This window comes from Salmo salar, chromosome 10, assembly GCF_965601325.2.
Source record: "Salmo salar chromosome 10, fSalSal1, whole genome shotgun sequence".
Taxonomy (NCBI): Eukaryota; Metazoa; Chordata; class Actinopteri; order Salmoniformes; family Salmonidae; genus Salmo; species Salmo salar.
The window spans coordinates 47,440,311-47,467,346 of record NC_138300.1 but is presented as its reverse complement, the minus strand read 5'-3'; the positions used below and the strand labels follow the sequence as shown (position 1 = coordinate 47,467,346).

The following is a 27,036-nucleotide window of genomic DNA, read 5'->3' as shown; positions in this document are numbered from 1 at the left end:
AGACAGTAGTATAGTGGTGTAACTCCAGCCATGCAGACAGACAGTAGTATAGTGGTGTAACTCCAGCCATGCAGACAGACAGTAGTATAGTGTTGTAACTCCAGCCATGCAGACAGACAGTAGTATAGTGTTTAACTCCAGCCATGCAGACAGACAGTAGTATAGTGGTGTAACTCCAGCCATGCAGACAGACAGTAGTGTAGTGGTGTAACTCCAGCCATGCAGACAGACAGTAGTATAGTGGTGTAACTCCAGCCATGCAGACAGACAGTAGTATAGTGGTGTAACTCCAGCCATGCAGACAGACAGTAGGATAGTGTTGTAACTCCAGCCATGCAGACAGACAGTAGTATAGTGGTGTAACTCCAGCCATGCAGACAGACAGTAGTATAGTGGTGTAACTCCAGCCATGCAGACAGACAGTAGTATAGTGTTGTAACTCCAGCCATGCAGACAGACAGTTGTTTAGTGTTGTAGCTCCAGCCATGCAGACAGACGGTAGGTAGTATAGTGGTGTAACTCCAGCCATGCAGACAGACAGTAGTTTAGTGGTGTAACTCCAGCCATGCAGACAGACAGTAGTATAGTGTTGTAACTCCAGCCATGCAGACAGACAGTAGTATAGTGTTGTAACTCCAGCCATGCAGACAGACAGTAGTATAGTGGTGTAACTCCAGCCATGCAGACAGACAGTAGTATAGTGGTGTAACTCCAGCCATGCAGACAGACAGTAGTATAGTGTTGTAACTCCAGCCATGCAGACAGACAGTAGTATAGTGTTGTAACTCCAGCCATGCAGACAGACAGTAGTATAGTGTTTAACTCCAGCCATGCAGACAGACAGTAGTATAGTGGTGTAACTCCAGCCATGCAGACAGACAGTAGGATAGTGTTGTAACTCCAGCCATGCAGGCAGACAGTAGGATAGTGTTGTAACTCCAGCCATGCAGACAGACAGTAGGATTGTGTTGTAACTCCAGCCATGCAGACAGACAATAGTATAGTGGTGTAACTCCAGCCATGCAGACAGACAGTAGGATAATGTTGTAACTCCAGCCATGCAGACAGTAGTATAGTGGTGTAACTCCAGCCATGCAGACAGACAGTAGTTTAGTGTTGTAACTCCAGCCATGCAGACAGACAGTAGTATAGTGTTGTAACTCTAGCCATGCAGACAGACAGTAGTATAGTGTTGTAACTCCAGCCATGCAGACAGACAGTAGGATAGTGGTGTAACTCCAGCCATGCAGACAGACAGTAGTATAGTGTTGTAACTCCAGCCATGCAGACAGACAGTAGGATAGTGGTGTAACTCCAGCCATGCAGACAGACAGTAGTATAGTGTTGTAACTCCAGCCATGCAGACAGACAGTAGTATAGTGGTGTAACTCCAGCCATGCAGACAGACAGTAGTTTAGTGTTGTAACTCCAGCCATGCAGACAGACAGTAGTATAGTGGTGTAACTCCAGCCATGCAGACAGACAGTAGGATAGTGTTGTAACTCCAGCCATGCAGACAGACAGTAGTATAGTGGTGTAACTCCAGCCATGCAGACAGACAGTAGTATAGTGGTGTAACTCCAGCCATGCAGACAGACAGTAGTATAGTGGTGTAACTCCAGCCATGCAGACAGACAGTAGTATAGTGTTGTAACTCCAGCCATGCAGACAGACAGTAGTTTAGTGTTGTGTTAGTGTTTTACTCCAGCCATGCAGACAGACAGTAGGATAGTGTTGTAACTCCAGCCATGCAGACAGACAGTAGGATAGTGTTGTAACTCCAGCCATGCAGACAGACAGTAGGATGTGTTGTAACTCCAGCCATGCAGACAGACAGTAGTATAGTGTTGTAACTCCAGCCATGCAGACAGACAGTAGTATAGTGGTGTAACTCCAGCCATGCAGACAGACAGTAGTATAGTGGTGTAACTCCAGCCATGCAGACAGACAGTAGTATAGTGGTGTAACTCCAGCCATGCAGACAGACAGTAGTATAGTGTTGTAACTCCAGCCATGCAGACAGACAGTAGTAGGATAGTGTTGTAACTCCAGCCATGCAGACAGACAGTAGGATAGTGTTGTAACTCCAGCCATGCAGACAGACAGTAGTATAGTGGTGTAACTCCAGCCATGCAGACAGACAGTAGTATAGTGTTGTAACTCCAGCCATGCAGACAGACAGTAGTTTAGTGGTGTAACTCCAGCCATGCAGACAGACAGTAGGTATAGTGTTGTAACTCCAGCCATGCAGACAGACAGTAGGATAGTGGTGTAACTCCAGCCATGCAGACAGACAGTAGTATAGTGTTGTAACTCCAGCCATGCAGACAGACAGTAGGATAGTGGTGTAACTCCAGCCATGCAGACAGACAGTAGTATAGTGTTGTAACTCCAGTCTTGCAGACAGACAGTAGTATAGTGGTGTAACTCCAGCCATGCAGACAGACAGTAGTTTAGTGTTGTAACTCCAGCCATGCAGACAGACAGTAGTATAGTGGTGTAACTCCAGCCATGCAGACAGACAGTAGGATAGTGTTGTAACTCCAGCCATGCAGACAGACAGTAGTATAGTGGTGTAACTCCAGCCATGCAGACAGACAGTAGTATAGTGGTGTAACTCCAGCCATGCAGACAGACAGTAGTATAGTGGTGTAACTCCAGCCATGCAGACAGACAGTAGTATAGTGTTGTAACTCCAGCCATGCAGACAGACAGTAGTTTAGTGTTGTAACTCCAGCCATGCAGACAGACAGTAGGATAGTGTTGTAACTCCAGCCATGCAGACAGACAGTAGGATAGTGTTGTAACTCCAGCCATGCAGACAGACAGTAGGATGGTGTTGTAACTCCAGCCATGCAGACAGACAGTAGTATAGTGTTGTAACTCCAGCCATGCAGACAGACAGTAGTATAGTGGTGTAACTCCAGCCATGCAGACAGACAGTAGTATAGTGGTGTAACTCCAGCCATGCAGACAGACAGTAGTATAGTGGTGTAACTCCAGCCATGCAGACAGACAGTAGTATAGTGGTGTAACTCCAGCCATGCAGACAGACAGTAGTATAGTGTTGTAACTCCAGCCATGCAGACAGACAGTAGTATAGTGGTGTAACTCCAGCCATGCAGACAGACAGTAGGATTGTGTTGTAACTCCAGCCATGCAGACAGACAGTAGTATAGTGGTGTAACTCCAGCCATGCAGACAGACTGTAGTATAGTGGTGTAACTCCAGCCATGCAGACAGACAGTAGTATAGTGGTGTAACTCCAGCCATGCAGACAGACAGTAGTATAGTGTTGTAACTCCAGCCATGCAGACAGACAGTAGTTTAGTGTTGTAACTCCAGCCATGCAGACAGACAGCAGGATAGTGTTGTAACTCCAGCCATGCAGACAGACAGTAGGATAGTGTTGTAACTCCAGCCATGCAGACAGACAGTAGGATTGTGTTGTAACTCCAGCCATGCAGACAGACAGTAGTATAGTGTTGTAACTCCAGCCATGCAGACAGACAGTAGTATAGTGGTGTAACTCCAGCCATGCAGACAGACAGTAGTATAGTGGTGTAACTCCAGCCATGCAGACAGACAGTAGTATAGTGGTGTAACTCCAGCCATGCAGACAGACAGTAGTATAGTGGTGTAACTCCAGCCATGCAGACAGACAGTAGTATAGTGTTGTAACTCCAGCCATGCAGACAGACAGTAGTATAGTGGTGTAACTCCAGCCATGCAGACAGACAGTAGTATAGTGGTGTAACTCCAGCCATGCAGACAGACAGTAGTATAGTGTTGTAACTCCAGCCATGCAGACAGACAGTAGTATAGTGGTGTAACTCCAGCCATGCAGACAGACAGTAGTATAGTGTTGTAACTCCAGCCATGCAGACAGACAGTAGTATAGTGGTGTAACTCCAGCCATGCAGACAGACAGTAGTATAGTGGTGTAACTCCAGCCATGCAGACAGACAGTAGTATAGTGTTGTAACTCCAGCCATGCAGACAGACAGTAGTATAGTGTTTAACTCCAGCCATGCAGACAGACAGTAGTATAGTGGTGTAACTCCAGCCATGCAGACAGACAGTAGTGTAGTGGTGTAACTCCAGCCATGCAGACAGACAGTAGTATAGTGGTGTAACTCCAGACATGCAGACAGACAGTAGTATAGTGGTGTAACTCCAGCCATGCAGACAGACAGTAGGATAGTGTTGTAACTCCAGCCATGCAGACAGACAGTAGTATAGTGGTGTAACTCCAGCCATGCAGACAGACAGTAGTATAGTGGTGTAACTCCAGCCATGCAGACAGACAGTAGTATAGTGGTGTAACTCCAGCCATGCAGACAGACAGTAGTTTAGTGTTGTAACTCCAGCCATGCAGACAGACAGTAATTTAGTGTTGTAACTCCAGCCATGCAGACAGACAGTAGTATAGTGTTGTAACTCCAGCCATGCAGACAGACAGTAGGATAGTGTTGTAACTCCAGCCATGCAGGCAGACAGTAGGATAGTGTTGTAACTCCAGCCATGCAGACAGACAGTAGGATTGTGTTGTAACTCCAGCCATGCAGACAGACAATAGTATAGTGGTGTAACTCCAGCCATGCAGACAGACAGTAGGATAATGTTGTAACTCCAGCCATGCAGACAGTAGTATAGTGGTGTAACTCCAGCCATGCAGACAGACAGTAGTTTAGTGTTGTAACTCCAGCCATGCAGACAGACAGTAGTATAGTGTTGTAACTCTAGCCATGCAGACAGACAGTAGTATAGTGTTGTAACTCCAGCCATGCAGACAGACAGTAGGATAGTGGTGTAACTCCAGCCATGCAGACAGACAGTAGTATAGTGTTGTAACTCCAGCCATGCAGACAGACAGTAGGATAGTGGTGTAACTCCAGCCATGCAGACAGACAGTAGTATAGTGTTGTAACTCCAGCCATGCAGACAGACAGTAGTATAGTGGTGTAACTCCAGCCATGCAGACAGACAGTAGTTTAGTGTTTTAACTCCAGCCATGCAGACAGACAGTAGGATAGTGTTGTAACTCCAGCCATGCAGACAGACAGTAGTATTTTGGTGTAACTCCAGCCATGCAGACAGACAGTAGTATAGTGGTGTAACTCCAGCCATGCAGACAGACAGTAGTATAGTGGTGTAACTCCAGCCATGCAGACAGACAGTAGTATAGTGTTGTAACTCCAGCCATGCAGACAGACAGTTGTTTAGTGTTGTAGCTCCAGCCATGCAGACAGACGGTAGGATAGTGTTGTAACTCCAGCCATGCAGACAGACAGTAGGATAGTGTTGTAACTCCAGCCATGCAGACAGACAGTAGGATTGTGTTGTAACTCCAGCCATGCAGACAGACAGTATTATAGTGTTGTAACTCCAGCCATGCAGACAGACAGTAGTATAGTGGTGTAACTCCAGCCATGCAGACAGACAGTAGTATAGTGGTGTAACTCCAGCAATGCAGACAGACAGTAGTATAGTGGTGTAACTCCAGCCATGCAGACAGACAGTAGTATAGTGTTGTAACTCCAGCCATGCAGACAGACAGTAGTATAGTGTTGTAACTCTAGCCATGCAGACAGACAGTAGTATAGTGTTGTAACTCCAGCCATGCAGACAGACAGTAGGATTGTGTTGTAACTCCAGCCATGCAGACAGACAGTAGTATAGTGTTGTAACTCCAGCCATGCAGACAGACAGTAGTATAGTGGTGTAACTCCAGCCATGCAGACAGACAGTAGTATAGTGGTGTAACTCCAGCCATGCAGACAGACAGTAGTATAGTGGTGTAACTCCAGCCATGCAGACAGACAGTAGTATAGTGGTGTAACTCCAGCCATGCAGACAGACAGTAGTATAGTGTTGTAACTCCAGCCATGCAGACAGACAGTAGTATAGTGGTGTAACTCCAGCCATGCAGACAGACAGTAGTATAGTGGTGTAACTCCAGCCATGCAGACAGACAGTAGTATAGTGTTGTAACTCCAGCCATGCAGACAGACAGTAGTATAGTGGTGTAACTCCAGCCATGCAGACAGACAGTAGTATAGTGTTGTAACTCCAGCCATGTAGACAGACAGTAGTATAGTGGTGTAACTCCAGCCATGCAGACAGACAGTAGTATAGTTGTGTAACTCCAGCCATGCAGACAGACAGTAGTATAGTGGTGTAACTCCAGCCATGCAGACAGACAGTAGTATAGTGTTGTAACTCCAGCCATGCAGACAGACAGTAGTATAGTGTTTAACTCCAGCCATGCAGACAGACAGTAGTATAGTGGTGTAACTCCAGCCATGCAGACAGACAGTAGTGTAGTGGTGTAACTCCAGCCATGCAGACAGACAGTAGTATAGTGGTGTAACTCCAGACATGCAGACAGACAGTAGTATAGTGGTGTAACTCCAGCCATGCAGACAGACAGTAGGATAGTGTTGTAACTCCAGCCATGCAGACAGACAGTAGTATAGTGGTGTAACTCCAGCCATGCAGACAGACAGTAGTATAGTGGTGTAACTCCAGCCATGCAGACAGACAGTAGTATAGTGTTGTAACTCCAGCCATGCAGACAGACAGTAGTTTAGTGTTGTAACTCCAGCCATGCAGACAGACAGTAGGATAGTGTTGTAACTCCAGCCATGCAGACAGACAGTAGGATAGTGTTGTAACTCCAGCCATGCAGACAGACAGTAGGATTGTGTTGTAACTCCAGCCATGCAGACAGACAGTAGTATAGTGTTGTAACTCCAGCCATGCAGACAGACAGTAGTATAGTGGTGTAACTCCAGCCATGCAGACAGACAGTAGTATAGTGGTGTAACTCCAGCAATGCAGACAGACAGTAGTATAGTGGTGTAACTCCAGCCATGCAGACAGACAGTAGTATAGTGTTGTAACTCCAGCCATGCAGACAGACAGTAGTATAGTGTTGTAACTCTAGCCATGCAGACAGACAGTAGTATAGTGTTGTAACTCCAGCCATGCAGACAGACAGTAGGATTGTGTTGTAACTCCAGCCATGCAGACAGACAGTAGTATAGTGTTGTAACTCCAGCCATGCAGACAGACAGTAGTATAGTGGTGTAACTCCAGCCATGCAGACAGACAGTAGTATAGTGGTGTAACTCCAGCCATGCAGACAGACAGTAGTATAGTGTTGTAACTCCAGCCATGTAGACAGACAGTAGTATAGTGGTGTAACTCCAGCCATGCAGACAGACAGTAGTATAGTGGTGTAACTCCAGCCATGCAGACAGACAGTAGTATAGTGTTGTAACTCCAGCCATGCAGACAGACAGTAGTATAGTGTTTAACTCCAGCCATGCAGACAGACAGTAGTATAGTGGTGTAACTCCAGCCATGCAGACAGACAGTAGTGTAGTGGTGTAACTCCAGCCATGCAGACAGACAGTAGTATAGTGGTGTAACTCCAGACATGCAGACAGACAGTAGTATAGTGGTGTAACTCCAGCCATGCAGACAGACAGTAGGATAGTGTTGTAACTCCAGCCATGCAGACAGACAGTAGTATAGTGGTGTAACTCCAGCCATGCAGACAGACAGTAGTATAGTGGTGTAACTCCAGCCATGCAGACAGACAGTAGTATAGTGGTGTAACTCCAGCCATGCAGACAGACAGTAGTTTAGTGTTGTAACTCCAGCCATGCAGACAGACAGTAATTTAGTGTTGTAACTCCAGCCATGCAGACAGACAGTAGTATAGTGTTGTAACTCCAGCCATGCAGACAGACAGTAGGATAGTGTTGTAACTCCAGCCATGCAGGCAGACAGTAGGATAGTGTTGTAACTCCAGCCATGCAGACAGACAGTAGGATTGTGTTGTAACTCCAGCCATGCAGACAGACAATAGTATAGTGGTGTAACTCCAGCCATGCAGACAGACAGTAGGATAATGTTGTAACTCCAGCCATGCAGACAGTAGTATAGTGGTGTAACTCCAGCCATGCAGACAGACAGTAGTTTAGTGTTGTAACTCCAGCCATGCAGACAGACAGTAGTATAGTGTTGTAACTCTAGCCATGCAGACAGACAGTAGTATAGTGTTGTAACTCCAGCCATGCAGACAGACAGTAGGATAGTGGTGTAACTCCAGCCATGCAGACAGACATTAGTATAGTGTTGTAACTCCAGCCATGCAGACAGACAGTAGGATAGTGGTGTAACTCCAGCCATGCAGACAGACAGTAGTATAGTGTTGTAACTCCAGCCATGCAGACAGACAGTAGTATAGTGGTGTAACTCCAGCCATGCAGACAGACAGTAGTTTAGTGTTTTAACTCCAGCCATGCAGACAGACAGTAGGATAGTGTTGTAACTCCAGCCATGCAGACAGACAGTAGTATTTTGGTGTAACTCCAGCCATGCAGACAGACAGTAGTATAGTGGTGTAACTCCAGCCATGCAGACAGACAGTAGTATAGTGGTGTAACTCCAGCCATGCAGACAGACAGTAGTATAGTGTTGTAACTCCAGCCATGCAGACAGACAGTTGTTTAGTGTTGTAGCTCCAGCCATGCAGACAGACGGTAGGATAGTGTTGTAACTCCAGCCATGCAGACAGACAGTAGGATAGTGTTGTAACTCCAGCCATGCAGACAGACAGTAGGATTGTGTTGTAACTCCAGCCATGCAGACAGACAGTATTATAGTGTTGTAACTCCAGCCATGCAGACAGACAGTAGTATAGTGGTGTAACTCCAGCCATGCAGACAGACAGTAGTATAGTGGTGTAACTCCAGCAATGCAGACAGACAGTAGTATAGTGGTGTAACTCCAGCCATGCAGACAGACAGTAGTATAGTGTTGTAACTCCAGCCATGCAGACAGACAGTAGTATAGTGTTGTAACTCTAGCCATGCAGACAGACAGTAGTATAGTGTTGTAACTCCAGCCATGCAGACAGACAGTAGGATTGTGTTGTAACTCCAGCCATGCAGACAGACAGTAGTATAGTGTTGTAACTCCAGCCATGCAGACAGACAGTAGTATAGTGGTGTAACTCCAGCCATGCAGACAGACAGTAGTATAGTGGTGTAACTCCAGCCATGCAGACAGACAGTAGTATAGTGGTGTAACTCCAGCCATGCAGACAGACAGTAGTATAGTGGTGTAACTCCAGCCATGCAGACAGACAGTAGTATAGTGTTGTAACTCCAGCCATGCAGACAGACAGTAGTATAGTGGTGTAACTCCAGCCATGCAGACAGACAGTAGTATAGTGGTGTAACTCCAGCCATGCAGACAGACAGTAGTATAGTGTTGTAACTCCAGCCATGCAGACAGACAGTAGTATAGTGGTGTAACTCCAGCCATGCAGACAGACAGTAGTATAGTGTTGTAACTCCAGCCATGTAGACAGACAGTAGTATAGTGGTGTAACTCCAGCCATGCAGACAGACAGTAGTATAGTTGTGTAACTCCAGCCATGCAGACAGACAGTAGTATAGTGGTGTAACTCCAGCCATGCAGACAGACAGTAGTATAGTGTTGTAACTCCAGCCATGCAGACAGACAGTAGTATAGTGTTTAACTCCAGCCATGCAGACAGACAGTAGTATAGTGGTGTAACTCCAGCCATGCAGACAGACAGTAGTGTAGTGGTGTAACTCCAGCCATGCAGACAGACAGTAGTATAGTGGTGTAACTCCAGACATGCAGACAGACAGTAGTATAGTGGTGTAACTCCAGCCATGCAGACAGACAGTAGGATAGTGTTGTAACTCCAGCCATGCAGACAGACAGTAGTATAGTGGTGTAACTCCAGCCATGCAGACAGACAGTAGTATAGTGGTGTAACTCCAGCCATGCAGACAGACAGTAGTATAGTGTTGTAACTCCAGCCATGCAGACAGACAGTTGTTTAGTGTTGTAGCTCCAGCCATGCAGACAGACGGTAGGATAGTGTTGTAACTCCAGCCATGCAGACAGACAGTAGGATAGTGTTGTAACTCCAGCCATGCAGACAGACAGTAGGATTGTGTTGTAACTCCAGCCATGCAGACAGACAGTATTATAGTGTTGTAACTCCAGCCATGCAGACAGACAGTAGTATAGTGGTGTAACTCCAGCCATGCAGACAGACAGTAGTATAGTGGTGTAACTCCAGCAATGCAGACAGACAGTAGTATAGTGGTGTAACTCCAGCCATGCAGACAGACAGTAGTATAGTGTTGTAACTCCAGCCATGCAGACAGACAGTAGTATAGTGTTGTAACTCTAGCCATGCAGACAGACAGTAGTATAGTGTTGTAACTCCAGCCATGCAGACAGACAGTAGGATTGTGTTGTAACTCCAGCCATGCAGACAGACAGTAGTATAGTGTTGTAACTCCAGCCATGCAGACAGACAGTAGTATAGTGGTGTAACTCCAGCCATGCAGACAGACAGTAGTATAGTGGTGTAACTCCAGCCATGCAGACAGACAGTAGTATAGTGGTGTAACTCCAGCCATGCAGACAGACAGTAGTATAGTGGTGTAACTCCAGCCATGCAGACAGACAGTAGTATAGTGTTGTAACTCCAGCCATGCAGACAGACAGTAGTATAGTGGTGTAACTCCAGCCATGCAGACAGACAGTAGTATAGTGGTGTAACTCCAGCCATGCAGACAGACAGTAGTATAGTGTTGTAACTCCAGCCATGCAGACAGACAGTAGTATAGTGGTGTAACTCCAGCCATGCAGACAGACAGTAGTATAGTGTTGTAACTCCAGCCATGTAGACAGACAGTAGTATAGTGGTGTAACTCCAGCCATGCAGACAGACAGTAGTATAGTGGTGTAACTCCAGCCATGCAGACAGACAGTAGTATAGTGGTGTAACTCCAGCCATGCAGACAGACAGTAGTATAGTGTTGTAACTCCAGCCAATGCAGACAGACAGTAGTATAGTGTTTAACTCCAGCCATGCAGACAGACAGTAGTATAGTGTTGTAACTCCAGCCATGCAGACAGACAGTAGTATAGTGGTGTAACTCCAGCCATGCAGACAGACAGTAGTTTAGTGTTTTAACTCCAGCCATGCAGACAGACAGTAGGATAGTGTTGTAACTCCAGCCATGCAGACAGACAGTAGTATTTTGGTGTAACTCCAGCCATGCAGACAGACAGTAGTATAGTGGTGTAACTCCAGCCATGCAGACAGACAGTAGTATAGTGGTGTAACTCCAGCCATGCAGACAGACAGTAGTATAGTGTTGTAACTCCAGCCATGCAGACAGACAGTTGTTTAGTGTTGTAGCTCCAGCCATGCAGACAGACAGTAGGATAGTGTTGTAACTCCAGCCATGCAGACAGACAGTAGGATAGTGTTGTAACTCCAGCCATGCAGACAGACAGTAGGATTGTGTTGTAACTCCAGCCATGCAGACAGACAGTATTATAGTGTTGTAACTCCAGCCATGCAGACAGACAGTAGTATAGTGGTGTAACTCCAGCCATGCAGACAGACAGTAGTATAGTGGTGTAACTCCAGCAATGCAGACAGACAGTAGTATAGTGGTGTAACTCCAGCCATGCAGACAGACAGTAGTATAGTGTTGTAACTCCAGCCATGCAGACAGACAGTAGTATAGTGTTGTAACTCTAGCCATGCAGACAGACAGTAGTATAGTGTTGTAACTCCAGCCATGCAGACAGACAGTAGGATAGTGGTGTAACTCCAGCCATGCAGACAGACAGTAGGATAGTGTTGTAACTCCAGCCATGCAGACAGACAGTAGTATAGTGGTGTAACTCCAGCCATGCAGACAGACAATAGTATAGTGGTGTAACTCCAGCCATGCAGACAGACAGTAGTATAGTGGTGTAACTCCAGCCATGCAGACAGACAGTAGTATAGTGTTGTAACTCCAGCCATGCAGACAGACAGTAGTTTAGTGTTGTAACTCCAGCCATGCAGACAGACAGTAGGATAGTGTTGTAACTCCAGCCATGCAGACAGACAGTAGGATAGTGTTGTAACTCCAGCCATGCAGACAGACAGTAGGATTGTGTTGTAACTCCAGCCATGCAGACAGACAGTAGTATAGTGTTGTAACTCCAGCCATGCAGACAGACTAAAGTATAGAAGTGTAACTCCAGCCATGCAGACAGACAGTAGTATAGTGGTGTAACTCCAGCCATGCAGACAGACAGTAGTATAGTGGTGTAACTCCAGCCATGCAGACAGACAGTGGTATAGTGGTGTAACTCCAGCCATGCAGACAGACAGTAGTATAGTGGTGTAACTCCAGCCATGCAGACAGACAGTAGTATAGTGTTGTAACTCCAGCCATGCAGACAGACAGTAGTATAGTGTTTAACTCCAGCCATGCAGACAGACAGTAGTATAGTGGTGTAACTCCAACCATGCAGACAGACAGTAGTATAGTGGTGTAACTCCAGCTATGCAGACAGACAGTAGTATAGTGGTGTAACTCCAGCCATGCAGACAGACAGTAGTACAGTGGTGTAACTCCAGCCATGCAGACAGACAGTAGGATAGTGTTGTAACTCCAGCCATGCAGACAGACAGTATTATAGTGGTGTAACTCCAGCCATGCAGACAGACAGTAGTATAGTGGTGTAACTCCAGCCATGCAGACAGACAGTAGTATAGTGGTGTAACTCCAGCCATGCAGACAGACAGTAGTTTAGTGTTGTAACTCCAGCCATGCAGACAGACAGTAGTTTAGTGTTGTAACTCCAGCCATGCAGACAGTCAGTAGTATAGTGTTGTAACTCCAGCCATGCAGACAGACAGTAGGATAGTGTTGTAACTCCAGCCATGCAGGCAGACAGTAGGATAGTGTTGTAACTCCAGCCATGCAGACAGACAGTAGGATTGTGTTGTAACTCCAGCCATGCAGACAGACAATAGTATAGTGGTGTAACTCCAGCCATGCAGACAGACAGTAGGATAATGTTGTAACTCCAGCCATGCAGACAGTAGTATAGTGATGTAACTCCAGCCATGCAGACAGACAGTAGTTTAGTGTTGTAACTCCAGCCATGCAGACAGACAGTAGTATAGTGTTGTAACTCTAGCCATGCAGACAGACAGTAGTATAGTGTTGTAACTCCAGCCATGCAGACAGACAGTAGGATAGTGGTGTAACTCCAGCCATGCAGACAGACAGTAGTATAGTGTTGTAACTCCAGCCATGCAGACAGACAGTAGGATAGTGGTGTAACTCCAGCCATGCAGACAGACAGTAGTATAGTGTTGTAACTCCAGCCATGCAGACAGACAGTAGTATAGTGGTGTAACTCCAGCCATGCAGACAGACTGTAGTTTAGTGTTGTAACTCCAGCCATGCAGACAGACAGTAGTATAGTGGTGTAACTCCAGCCATGCAGACAGACAGTAGTATAGTGGTGTAACTCCAGCCATGCAGACAGACAGTAGTATAGTGGTGTAACTCCAGCCATGCAGACAGACAGTAGTATAGTGGTGTAACTCCAGCCATGCAGACAGACAGTAGTATAGTGGTGTAACTCCAGCCATGCAGACAGACAGTAGTATAGTGTTGTAACTCCAGCCATGCAGACAGACAGTAGTTTAGTGTTGTAACTCCAGCCATGCAGACAGACAGTAGGATAGTGTTGTAACTCCAGCCATGCAGACAGACAGTAGGATAGTGTTGTAACTCCAGCCATGCAGACAGACAGTAGGATTGTGTTGTAACTCCAGCCATGCAGACAGAGAGTAGTATAGTGTTGTAACTCCAGCCATGCAGACAGACAGTAGTATAGTGGTGTAACTCCAGCCATGCAGACAGACAGTAGTATAGTGGTGTAACTCCAGCCATGCAGACCGACAGTAGTATAGTGGTGTAACTCCAGCCATGCAGACAGACAGTGGTATAGTGGTGTAACTCCAGCCATGCAGACAGACAGTAGTATAGTGGTGTAACTCCAGCCATGCAGACAGACAGTAGTATAGTGTTGTAACTCCAGCCATGCAGACAGACAGTAGTATAGTGTTTAACTCCAGCCATGCAGACAGACAGTAGTATAGTGGTGTAACTCCAGCCATGCAGACAGACAGTAGTATAGTGGTGTAACTCCAGCTATGCAGACAGACAGTAGTATAGTGGTGTAACTCCAGCCATGCAGACAGACAGTAGTACAGTGGTGTAACTCCAGCCATGCAGACAGACAGAAGGATAGTGTTGTAACTCCAGCCATGCAGACAGACAGTATTATAGTGGTGTAACTCCAGCCATGCAGACAGACAGTAGTATAGTGGTGTAACTCCAGCCATGCAGACAGACAGTAGTATAGTGGTGTAACTCCAGCCATGCAGACAGACAGTAGTTTAGTGTTGTAACTCCAGCCATGCAGACAGACAGTAGTTTAGTGTTGTAACTCCAGCCATGCAGACAGACAGTAGTATAGTGTTGTAACTCCAGCCATGCAGACAGACAGTAGGATAGTGTTGTAACTCCAGCCATGCAGGCAGACAGTAGGATAGTGTTGTAACTCCAGCCATGCAGACAGACAGTAGGATTGTGTTGTAACTCCAGCCATGCAGACAGACAATAGTATAGTGGTGTAACTCCAGCCATGCAGACAGACAGTAGGATAATGTTGTAACTCCAGCCATGCAGACAGTAGTATAGTGATGTAACTCCAGCCATGCAGACAGACAGTAGTTTAGTGTTGTAACTCCAGCCATGCAGACAGACAGTAGTATAGTGTTGTAACTCTAGCCATGCAGACAGACAGTAGTATAGTGTTGTAACTCCAGCCATGCAGACAGACAGTAGGATAGTGGTGTAACTCCAGCCATGCAGACAGACAGTAGTATAGTGTTGTAACTCCAGCCATGCAGACAGACAGTAGGATAGTGGTGTAACTCCAGCCATGCAGACAGACAGTAGTATAGTGTTGTAACTCCAGCCATGCAGACAGACAGTAGTATAGTGGTGTAACTCCAGCCATGCAGACAGACAGTAGTTTAGTGTTGTAACTCCAGCCATGCAGACAGACAGTAGTATAGTGGTGTAACTCCAGCCATGCAGACAGACAGTAGTATAGTGGTGTAACTCCAGCCATGCAGACAGACAGTAGTATAGTGGTGTAACTCCAGCCATGCAGACAGACAGTAGTATAGTGGTGTAACTCCAGCCATGCAGACAGACAGTAGTATAGTGGTGTAACTCCAGCCATGCAGACAGACAGTAGTATAGTGTTGTAACTCCAGCCATGCAGACAGACAGTAGTTTAGTGTTGTAACTCCAGCCATGCAGACAGACAGTAGGATAGTGTTGTAACTCCAGCCATGCAGACAGACAGTAGGATAGTGTTGTAACTCCAGCCATGCAGACAGACAGTAGGATTGTGTTGTAACTCCAGCCATGCAGACAGAGAGTAGTATAGTGTTGTAACTCCAGCCATGCAGACAGACAGTAGTATAGTGGTGTAACTCCAGCCATGCAGACAGACAGTAGTATAGTGGTGTAACTCCAGCCATGCAGACAGACAGTAGTATAGTGGTGTAACTCCAGCCATGCAGACAGACAGTAGTATAGTGGTGTAACTCCAGCCATGCAGACAGACAGTAGTATAGTGTTGTAACTCCAGCCATGCAGACAGACAGTAGTATAGTGGTGTAACTCCAGCCATGCAGACAGACAGTAGTATAGTGGTGTAACTCCAGCCATGCAGACAGACAGTAGTTTAGTGTTGTAACTCCAGCCATGCAGACAGACAGTAGTTTAGTGTTGTAACTCCAGCCATGCAGACAGACAGTAGTATAGTGGTGTAACTCCAGCCATGCAGACAGACAGTAGTATAGTGTTGTAACTCCAGCCATTCAGACAGACAGTAGTTTAGTGTTTAACTCCAGCCATGCAGACAGACAGTAGTATAGTGTTGTAACTCCAGCCATGCAGACAGACAGTAGTATAGTGTTGTAACTCCAGCCATGCAGACAGACAGTAGTATAGTGTTGTAACTCAAGCCATGCAGACAGACAGTAGTATAGTGGTGTAACTCCAGCCATGCAGACAGACAGTAGTATAGTGGTGTAACTCCAGCCATGCAGACAGACAGTAGTATAGTGGTGTAACTCCAGCCATGCAGACAGACAGTAGTATAGTGGTGTAACTCCAGCCATGCAGACAGACAGTAGTATAGTGGTGTAACTCCAGCCATGCAGACAGACAGTAGTTTACTGGTGTAACTCCAGCCATGCAGACAGACAGTAGTATAGTGGTGTAACTCCAGTCATGCAGACAGACAGTAGTATAGTGGTGTAACTCCAGCCATGCAGACAGACAGTAGTATAGTGGTGTAACTCCAGCCATGCAGACAGACAGTAGTTTAGTGTTGTAACTCCAGCCATGCAGACAGACAGTAGTATAGTGGTGTAACTCCAGCCATGCAGACAGACAGTGGTATAGTGTTGTAACTCCAGCCATGCAGACAGACAGTGGTATAGTGTTGTTACTCCAGCCAGTACAGTGTAGTAGCAGGATGTATTATAGTACAGTGTAGTATCGGGATGTATTACAGTACAGTGTAGTATCAGGATCTATTACAATACAGTGTAGTATCAGGATGTATTATAGTACAGTGTAGTATCAGGATGTATTATAGTACAGTGTAGTATCAGGATGTATTACAGTACAGTGTAGTATCAGGATGTATTATAGTACAGTGTAGTATCGGAATGTATTACAGTACAGTGTAGTATCAGGATGTATTACAATACAGTGTAGTAGCAGGATGTATTACAGTACAGAGTAGTATCAGGATGTATTATGGTACAGTGTTGTATCAGGATGTGTTACAGTACAGTGTAATATCAGGATGTATTATAGTACAGTGTACTAGCAGGATGTATTACAGTACAGTGTAGTATCAGGATGTATTACAGTACAGTGTAGTATCAGGGTGTATTACAGTACAGTGTAGTATCAGGATGTATTATAGTACAGTGTAGTAGCAGGATGTATTACAGTACAATGTAGTATCAGGATGTATTATTGTACAGTGCAGTATCAGGATGTATTATAGTAGAGTGTAGTAGCAGGATGTATTATAGTACAGTGTAGTAGCAGGATGTATTATAGTACAGTGTAGTTTCAGGATGTATTATAGTACAGTGTAGTATCAGGATGTATTACAGTACAGTGTAGTATCAGGATGTATTATAGTACAGTGTAGTATCAGGATGTATTATAGTACAGTGTAGTAGCAGGATGTATTATAGTACAGTGTAGTATCAGGATGTATTACAGTACATTACATCCAAAGTTGTATCATTGTTACTTAATGCCCAGAAGCTGATAACGCTGGATGGAGGTGTCTGGGAACCAGCTTATTTGATGCTATCTGGTCTGAGGAATCGGAGTAGTAGTGACATGCATTGGAAATCAAACACTTGTTGCAAGGTAATGATCACTGTATTTTTCTACCCTCTCTCTTTCCCAGTCACTAAGTGTGATGGCCCCAGGAAGTTCATGTGCAAGAATGGACAGTGTATCGACAGCAGCAAGGTGTGTGATGCCGTCAAAGACTGCAAGGACTGGTCAGATGAACCTATAAAGGAGTGTGGTGAGATACACACACTCACACACACTCACACACACACACACACACACACACACACACACACACACACACACACACACACACACACACACACACACACACACACACACACACACACACACACATGCATAAACAAACTCATACACACACACTGTACACTAATAAATGTACACACATGCAGACACACACACACACACACACATACACTTATTAACATCCACTTAACATGCAGATGGACACTGTGCTAGTAATCAGAGCTTCATTTCATCAAGGGAGAGTACATCAAGACAACACTCAGCTCTCTCTCTCCCATCGAAGACCAACTCTTCCCTCGACTGTTCATGGCTAGGAAACGTGTTCTGACTACACTACCCATAAGGCACCATATAGATTAGCTCCCCACCATAGATAATTACAGTTTAGAGCTCTTTAGTCATGGACCTCACAGTGGAATGCTCCGGAACCTCTAGCTCTGTGTTTCTGATTGGTCAACAGTGTGTCAACATTCAGATCAGCTCCAGCACTGGCAACCAACCACTGATTTCATCTTTCATATCTCTTGTAATCATGAAGTAGCAGGATTTGGTATGCTGGACATTAACATCTGTGACATTACATCTTTGTGGTACATGTTATGCTTATAGACATGTTACATGGGCTTATGTACTAGTGAAACCATGTGAGTGAACATGTCCTGTTGGTTAATATGGAAGATAGGACATCTTCATAAATGACCAGTATTTATCTTACCATACAATGTAGCAAGTTGATTGTAGCAAGTCATTTCACGACACAAAATGTTTTTTTGTGTTTTCCATGGGTGCAATATCACTCACTAACAGTGAAATGATTCACTAACAGTGAAATGACTCACTAACAGTGAAATGACTCACTAACAGTTAAATGACTCACTAACAGTGAAATGACTCACTAACAGTTAAATGACTAACTGATTGGCTCTCACAGTTTTACCTCGATCATCAGATGATCTCCCATAGAGGGAGGGAGGGAGAGAGGGAGGGAAGGAGGGAGGGAGGGAGGGAGGGAGGGAGGGAGGGAGGGAGGGAGTGAGGGAGGGAGGGAGGGAGGGAGGGAGGGAGGGAGGGGAGAAAGGAGCGGGATATGGGGAGGAGGAGGGAGGGAGGGAGGGAGGGAGGGAGGGAGGGAGGGAGGGAGGGAAGAAAGGAGCGGGATATGGGGAGGAGGAGGGAGGGAGGGAGGGAGGGAGGGAGGGAGGGAGGGAGGGAGGGAGGGAGGGAGGGAGGGAGGGAGGGAGGGATAAGGGGAGAAAGGAACAGGATATGGGGAGGGAGGGAGGGAGGGAGGGAAGAAAGGAGCGGGATATGGGGAGGAGGAGGGATGGATGGATGGAGGGAGGGAGGGATAAGGGGAGAAAGGAACAGGATATGGGGAGGGAGGGAGGGAGGGAGGGAGGGAGGGAGGGAGGGAGGGAGGAGTGGGATATGGGGAGGAGGAGGGATGGATGGATGGATGGATGGATGGATGGATGGATGGATGGATGGATGGATGGATGGATGGAAGGAGGGAGGGATGGATGGAGGGAGGGATAGAGGGATAAGGGAAAAAGGAGCGGGATATGGGGAGGAGGAGGGAGGGATGGATGGATGGATGGAGGGAGGGATAGAGGGATAAGGGAAAAAGGAGCGGGATATGGGGAGGAGGAGGGAGGGATGGATGGAGGGACAAGGGAAGGAGAGCTGCTCCTCTGAGGAAATCAGATTAGACAGGAGGAACCTGACGAATAGCTGCCCCCTCTTGAGCCCCAGTGCATTCTGGACTGGTTCTAGGTGTCTGATAGCTACATGTTCCCCTAGAGTCTCCCCAGGTACATACACATACCAATATATTGGTTGTTTTATTGATGTTTAACTCCCTTCCCTCCCTCTATTCCTCCTTTCATCCCTCTCTCTCCCCCTCTATCTCTCTCCCTTTCTCTGTCTCCCCCCTCTCACTCTCTCCCTCTCTCTCTGTCTCCCCCTCCCTCACTCTCTCTCTCCCTCCCTTTCTCTCTAGGTGTGAATGAGTGTGCAGACAAAAATGGAGGCTGCTCTCACATCTGCAGAGACAGGAGGATTGGCTATGCGTGTGACTGTCCCTCTGGATACCAACTAATGGACAAGAAAACCTGTGAAGGTAGAGTACCAGAAACCTATCCCTCTCAGACAGACCTGTGAAGGTAGAGTACCAGACAACCTATCCCTCTCAGACAAGACCTGTGAAGTTAGTGTACCAGACAACCTGTCCCTCTCAGACAAGACCTGTGAAGGTAGTGTACCAGACAACCTGTCCCTCTCAGACAAGACCTGTGAAGGTAGAGTACCAGACAACCTGTCCCTCTCAGACAAAACCTGTGAAGGTAGAGTACCAGACAACCTGTCCCTCTCAGACAAGACCTGTGAAGGTAGAGTACCAGACAACATGTCCCTCTCAGACAAGACCTGTGAAGGTAGCGTACCAGACAACATGTCCCTCTCAGACAAGACCTGTGAAGGTGGAGTACCAGACAACCTGTCCCTCTCAGACAAGACCTGTGAAGGTAGAGTACCAGACAACCTGTCCCTCTCAGACAAGACCTGTGAAGGTAGAGTACCAGACAACCTGTCCCTCTCAGACAAGACCTGTGAAGATAGCGTACCAGACAACATGTCCCTCTCAGACAAGACCTGTGAAGGACCCAGTCTAAAACCTTACTCCAACACAACAAAATGGCTCTCATTCCCGTTCAGGGTTTCCGTTAGCCAGTAATAGCCAGTAATAGCCAGCTTTTGGCCGATAATTTTGTTTAGAAAAGCCTGGTGAATAAAATTGGCACCAGCCAATTGTCCAGGAGAAGAAGAAAAAAACATGGTGAAGTAATGAGTTTTAGCCTCTTCATTGATGAAAATACCAGTCAATGGAAATATACTGCTCAAAAAAATAAAGGGAACACTTAAAAAACACATCCTAGATCTGAATGAAATTATCCTATTAAATACTTTTTTCTTTACATAGTTGAATGTTCTGACAACAAAATCACACAAAAATAATCAATGGAAATCCAATTTATCAACCCATGGAGGTCTGGATTTGGAGTCACACTCAAAATTAAAGTGGAAAACCACACTACAGGCTGATCCAACTTTGATATAATGTCCTTAAAACTTAAAACAAGTCAAAATGAGGCTCAGTAGTGTGTGTGGCCTCCACGTGCCTGTATGACCTCCCTACAACGCCTGGGCATGCTCCTGATGAGGTGGCGGATGGCACACGGATGACACACTCCAGCCACATGAGGTCTAGCATTGTCTTGCATTAGGAGGAACCCAGGGCCAACCGCACCAGCATATGGTCTCACAAGGGGTCTGAGGATCTCATCTCGGTACCTAATGGCAGTCAGGCTACCTCTGGCGAGCACATGGAGGGCTGTGCGGCCCCCCAAAGAAATGCCACCCCACACCATGACTGACCCACCGCCAAACCAGTCATGCTGGAGGATGTTGCAGGCAGCAGAACGTTCTCCACGGCGTCTCCAGACTCTGTCACGTCTGTCACATGTGCTCAGTGTGAACCTGCTTTCATCTGTGAAGAGCACAGGGCGCCAGTGGCGAATTTGCCAATCTTGGTGTTCTCTGGCAAATGCCAAACGTCCTGCACAGTGTTGGGCTGTAAGCACAACCCCCACCTGTGGACGTCGGGCCCTCATACCACCCTCATGGAGTCTGTTTCTGACCGTTTGAGCAGACACATGCACATTTGTGGCCTGCTGGAGGTCATTTTGCAGGGCTCTGGCAGTGCTTCTCCTGCTCCTCCTTGCACAAAGGTGGAGGTAGCGGTCCTGCTGCTGGGTTGTTGCCCTCCTACGGCCTGCTCCACGTCTCCTGATGTACTGGCCTGTCTCCTGGTAGCGACTCCATGCTCTGGACACTACGCTGACAGACACAGCAAACCTTCTTGCCACAGCTCGCATTGATGTGCCATCCTGGATGAGCTGCACTACCTGAGCCACTTGTGTGGGTTGTAGACTCCGTCTCATGCTACCACTAGAGTGAAAGCATTCACTCAGCATTCAAAAGTGACCAAAACATCAGCCAGGAAGCATAGGAACTGAGAAGTAGTCTGTGGTCCCCACCTGCAGAACCACTCCTTTATTGGGGGTGTCTTGCTAATTGCCTATAATTTCCACCTGTTGTCTATTCCATTTGCACAACAGCATGTGAAATGTATTGTCAATCAGGATTGCTTCCTAAGTGGACAGTTTGATTTCACAGAAGTGTGATTGACTTGGAGTTACATTGTGTTGTTTAAGTGTTCCCTTTATTTTTTTGAGCAGTGTACATTTGACTAGTCATGCTTATCAGTCTTTAGGTTGATTTGCGTAATTTAATGGAATTTAATTGGCGTGTGTGTACAGTATATTGGTTATGCATCTTATCACATCCGTACAGCATACAGATACTGAGCCTTATAGTGGAAAATCTGTCAGACAACGCGAGAGCTGCTCAAACAGCAAATGTATCGGCAACGGAAGGCAGGCCTCATCAGCACGTCACACACCAGTTTGCAATGAGCTGGAAGCAGTATGCATTTTGAAAACATATACATAATTGTTTGAAACCTGAACGTTTTACTACATATTATGAGGCATGTCTTACCTTGCTTCAAAGTAGCCTAGACAAAATCAGACCATATCCGTGGAGGCAATTATTTTATATAAACTTTATTTCGTTGTCCTGTAGCCAAAGGCACAATCCTAGTCATATTAGCAACCCATGCTAGTTATTAGATCTCCCTTATTTCAAAATGTATAATTGATATTTTAATCTCTGTCACATGAAACCACTTGCTAGTTCAGTGCACTTTTGTCAACAGTGTTTTCCCGCTAATTGCATTATGGAAGGAACATTCTTGCCTTGTGTGTATTGTTCGCTTATAATGTATATAATAATAGTTTATCAACATTTTAAGCTAAACTTTCTTATCTGTTGCATCTTAACGTGTTTTATTTATTTAGCCTAGGCCTACTGGTTGTATGAATTTGAAATCTATCGTCCAAAAACTGTCCCAGACTGTTTAGAACTGGCCATTTTCTTCTCGCCAAGCTGACCAATAGAATAGGTCAACTTTTCTGCTATGGGGCATAGCAGATTAACATTCTGTAGGCTAGTGATTTTACTGTTCATTACTGTTCATTACTTGCTATGCTATGGGGCATAGCAGATTAACATTCTGTAGGCTAGTGATTTTACTGTTCATTACTGTTCATTACTTTCTATGCTATGGGGCATAGCAGATTAACATTCTGTAGGCTAGTGATTTTACTGTTCATTACTGTTCATTACTTGCTATGCTATGGGGCATAGCAGATTAACATTCTGTAGGCTAGTGATTTTACTGTTCATTACTGTTCATTACTTGCTATGCTATGGGGCATAGCAGATTAACATTCTGTAGGCTAGTGATTTTACTGTTCATTACTTGTCTTGTTGGCTGAGGAAAAGTAAATGTGGATAGTTATTATAAAATCTTCAGAGTGAGCATCAGAATTAGGTAAGAAATACTGCACATCATTTCATCCTGGACTTGCATGTTCTGTTAATATGAATGACCATAATCTAAATGTGATTTCTGTCATTCTGAGCAGCGTGGGTGGATGCCCTAATCAGGTTACGCACCCAGTGCATATGGGTCTGGTAAATTGCTCAAATGTGCGGTAAATTAAAATGCTGCCGGTCAAATGTCCGGGCGGAACATTTTCCTAACGGAAACCCTGTTCCTTTCAGCCATTACAACATGACCAGTGATTGCACTCTCTGAAAATTGCTCTCTCAATCTCTTCCACATTCCCTTCACTTCTTGTACTCTCTCTTTCCAAACAGTACTTAGAGATATCTCTACGTACTACCCATCCCCTTGTTCTCCTGTCTGTGTGGAGACAGACTGTGTCCTGTGTTATTGATGGATTTGTGACGTCTCTCCCCAGACATAGATGAGTGTGAAAAGCCTGACTCCTGCAGCCAGATCTGCATCAACTACAAAGGAGACTACAAGTGTGAATGTTATCAGGGCTATGAGATGGACCCCAGCACCAAGACCTGCAAGGCCGTGGGTAAGAGAGGCAACCCGTTATGTCCCTGGCAACCACATAAGAGACATACACACACACACACACACACACACACACACACACACACACACACACACACACACACACACACACACACACACACACACACACACACACACACACACACACACACACACCGCAACCCAGCAACATCACAGTCTATTCTCAGGCCGTCCGATATGAACAGAGGTTGTTTGTTTGCAGGACTAGCACGGCACAGCCATCTGAGGTCTGTAACGCAAATATTTACCTTCTGCTTCTCAGGGAGGTAATGAAAAGAAAAACATGTCCACCTTGCCTGGCAGGGTGCTGCTGGACACAGCCAGGTATTGCCTTTCTCCGTGACCCACGGTAAACACTCCAGCCTGGGCATGAATAGAAATAAGGTCACTGGTCTTAACTTGGGGGCCTGGGACTTATCTCTGACTGTGTAGAGAAAGACAGTGTTGGTTAGCATCATCATTCTTAGGTTAGATCATTACAGGGCAAACTGACGCGATAATGAGGAGGCTTAAAGGAACTGGCTTAAAGGAACTGGCTTAAAGGAACTGGCTTAAAGGAACTGGCTTAAAGGAACTGGCTTAAAGGAACTGGCTTAAAGGAACTGGCTTAAAGGAACTGGCTTAAAGGAACTGGCTTAAAGGAACTGGCTTAAAGGAACTGGCTCGGCTTTGCTCTAAGTGGCGTGAAAAACGGCATTGATTACTTCCCGTCTGAGAAGGCACATCTTTGTTACTGTTAGAGAGAGCATACACGCTGTCAGAAAGCTGGGCCATTTATTATTAGAGCGGAGGGGAGGGTGTGTGTGGGTGTGTGTGCGTGCGTTCGTGCTTGCTTGTGTTTGTGCTATTAGAATAGCTCCTTGGTTATTGAAGTGAAGTGATGGAGTGCTGCGTTCTGTTGGGCGCATCAGTCCGTGTTGTTGATTGCAGCCTAAGCAGCACAGAAAGACAGAGCCATATCATTCTTATTTCTGCAGTGGTTTGTTTACTCTGAAGCTTGGGAAGAAGGAGGCAGAGATGCAGAGGCGCCTGCTATGTGATGCTGAGGGGATGTGGATTTAATGAACCTCCACACACACTCTCACACACTCATACACTCACAGACATACACATCAACAGACACACAACCTCATACATTCACAACGATGCACACACTCACACCAATTTACAGACAACACAAACACACTCCCATTCCACTGCGGTAGATTTGTTGGGTTCACTCTCCTGCTCTACAACAGGGGCTGGCAGCTGAAGCGATGATGTCGTTAAGCAGATCACACTGAGCTGGAAACCCAAGGCTTTATTTGGGATGTTCAGGGAATGCAATACCATTATTACCCTTCATCCAATCACACAGAGATTAGAGGGCTACTTTTTACTGCTCACTGACCATGTCTGAATATTGTCTTAACTTGGAAAGCCCTTGGAGGCAGGATGGAGAAAGCCCTTGGAGGCAGGATGGAGAAAGCCCTTGGAGGCAGGATGGAGAAAGCCCTTGGAGGCTGGATGGAGAAAGCCCTTGGAGGCAGGATGGAGAAAGCCCTTGGAGGCAGGATGGAGAAAGCCCTTGGAGGCAGGTTGGAGAAAGCCCTTGGAGGCAGGATGGAGAAAGCCCTTGGAGGCAGGATGGAGAAAGCCCTTGGAGGCAGGATGGAGAAAGCCCTTGGAGGCAGGATGGAGAAAGCCCTTGGAGGCAGGATGGAGAAAGCCCTTGGAGGCAGGATGGAGAAAGCCCTTGAAGGCAGGTTGGAGAAAGCCCTTGGAGGCAGGTTGGAGAAAGCATTAGAAAGAAGAATACTCATTTGACATACTTTCTGAAGAGTTTTACTAGTTTTAATTGTAGCTACAGTGCCACGCATAATAATTTAGACAGCAGTCTCCCATGTGCCTTTCTAGTTAATGTGAACGGTGTAGAAGCTAATTAAAAGCACAACTCCCAGGTTGGTGGCATCATGTTACGTTCATCGCTATAAGCTAAACTATTACCATACAATGTAGCAAGTCATTTCACGACACTAAATGTTTTATTGTGTTTTCCATGGGTGCAATATCACTCACTAACAGTGAAATGACTCACTAACAGTGAAATGACTCACTAACAGTGAAATGACTCATTAAGAGTTAAATGACTAACTGATTGGCTCTCACCATTTTCCTTTGTGCATACACACATTTGTGTGTGTTTCTGTCTGTGTCTGTAATTCTACTGCAGCATTCTCTGCAACAGGTCCATTTAGATGTACTCAGTCTATTCTCATCAACTCTGAGGTATGCCGTTTTACCTGGATCATCAGATGATCTCTCATAGAGGGAGGGAGGGAGGGAGGGAGGGAGGGAGGGAGGGGTAGGTAGGTAGGTAGGTAGGTAGGTAGGTAGGTAGGTAGGTAGGTAGGTAGGTAGGTAGGTAGGTAGGTAGGTAGGTAGGTAGGTAGGTAGGTAGGTAGGTAGGTAGGTAGGTAGGTAACCTGTCCATATGGCTGTTACTCTTCTCTCTCTCTTCCTCTATACTCCTCTTTCTCTGCATCTTTGTGTCCTCCTCTGTCCTCCTCTTGGTCCTTCTCTGTGTCCTCCTCTGTGTCCTCCTCTGTGTCCTCCTCTTGGTCCTTCTCTGTGTCCTCCTCTGTGTCCTCCTCTTGGTCCTTCTCTGTGTCCTCCTCTGTGTCCTCCTCTTTGTCCTCCTCTTTGTCCTTCTCTGTGTCCTCCTCTGTGTCCTCCTCTTTGTCCTCCTCTTGGTCCTTCTCTGTGTCCTCCTCTTTGTCCTCCTCTTTGTCCTTCTCTGTGTCCTCCTCTGTGTCCTCCTCTGTGTCCTCCTCTCTGTCCTTCTCTGTGTCCTCCTCTGTGTCCTCCTCTGTGTCCTCCTCTTGGTCCTTCTCTGTGTCCTCCGCTGTGTCCTCCTCTGTGTCCTCCTCTTTGTCCTCCTCTTTGTCCTTCTCTGTGTCCTCCTCTTTGTCCTCCTCTGTGCCTTCTCTGTGTCCTCCTCTGTGTCCTCCTCTGTGTTCTCCTCTTTCCCTCTCCTTGCCTATCTGTCTGCATCTGTGTTTTTCTCCTCAGTCCCCATTTTTACTGTTTCTCCCTCACTCTGACTATGCACCCTTTTCTCCCCTCCCTCCCTCTCCCTATATAAATATATAACAGTTCACAGTCTCCTTCCCAGCAATTGTTAAAAGACAGGCAGAAATGGGGCGGCAGGTAACCTAGTGGTTAGAGCATTGGGCCAGTAACCGGAAGGTTGCTATATTGAATCCCCGAGCTGACAGGGTAAAAATCTGTCGTTCTGCCCCTGAGTAAGGCAGTTAACCCACTGTTTCCCAGGCGCCGAATACGTGGATGTCGATTAAG

General features: G+C 46.2%; 1 protein-coding gene across 1 annotated transcript in view; it reads left to right on the top strand.

The window, feature by feature from the left end:
- Positions 1 to 27,036, top strand: part of LOC106560497 (low-density lipoprotein receptor-related protein 8) — a 618,846-nt gene that overhangs the window by 522,401 nt on the left and 69,409 nt on the right. The window contains exons 7-9 of the mRNA XM_082956606.1: positions 17,452 to 17,574; positions 19,606 to 19,725; positions 23,552 to 23,677. Coding sequence (XP_082812732.1) covers positions 17,452 to 17,574; positions 19,606 to 19,725; positions 23,552 to 23,677 — 369 coding nt within the window. The remainder of the gene's footprint in view (positions 1 to 17,451; positions 17,575 to 19,605; positions 19,726 to 23,551; positions 23,678 to 27,036) is intronic.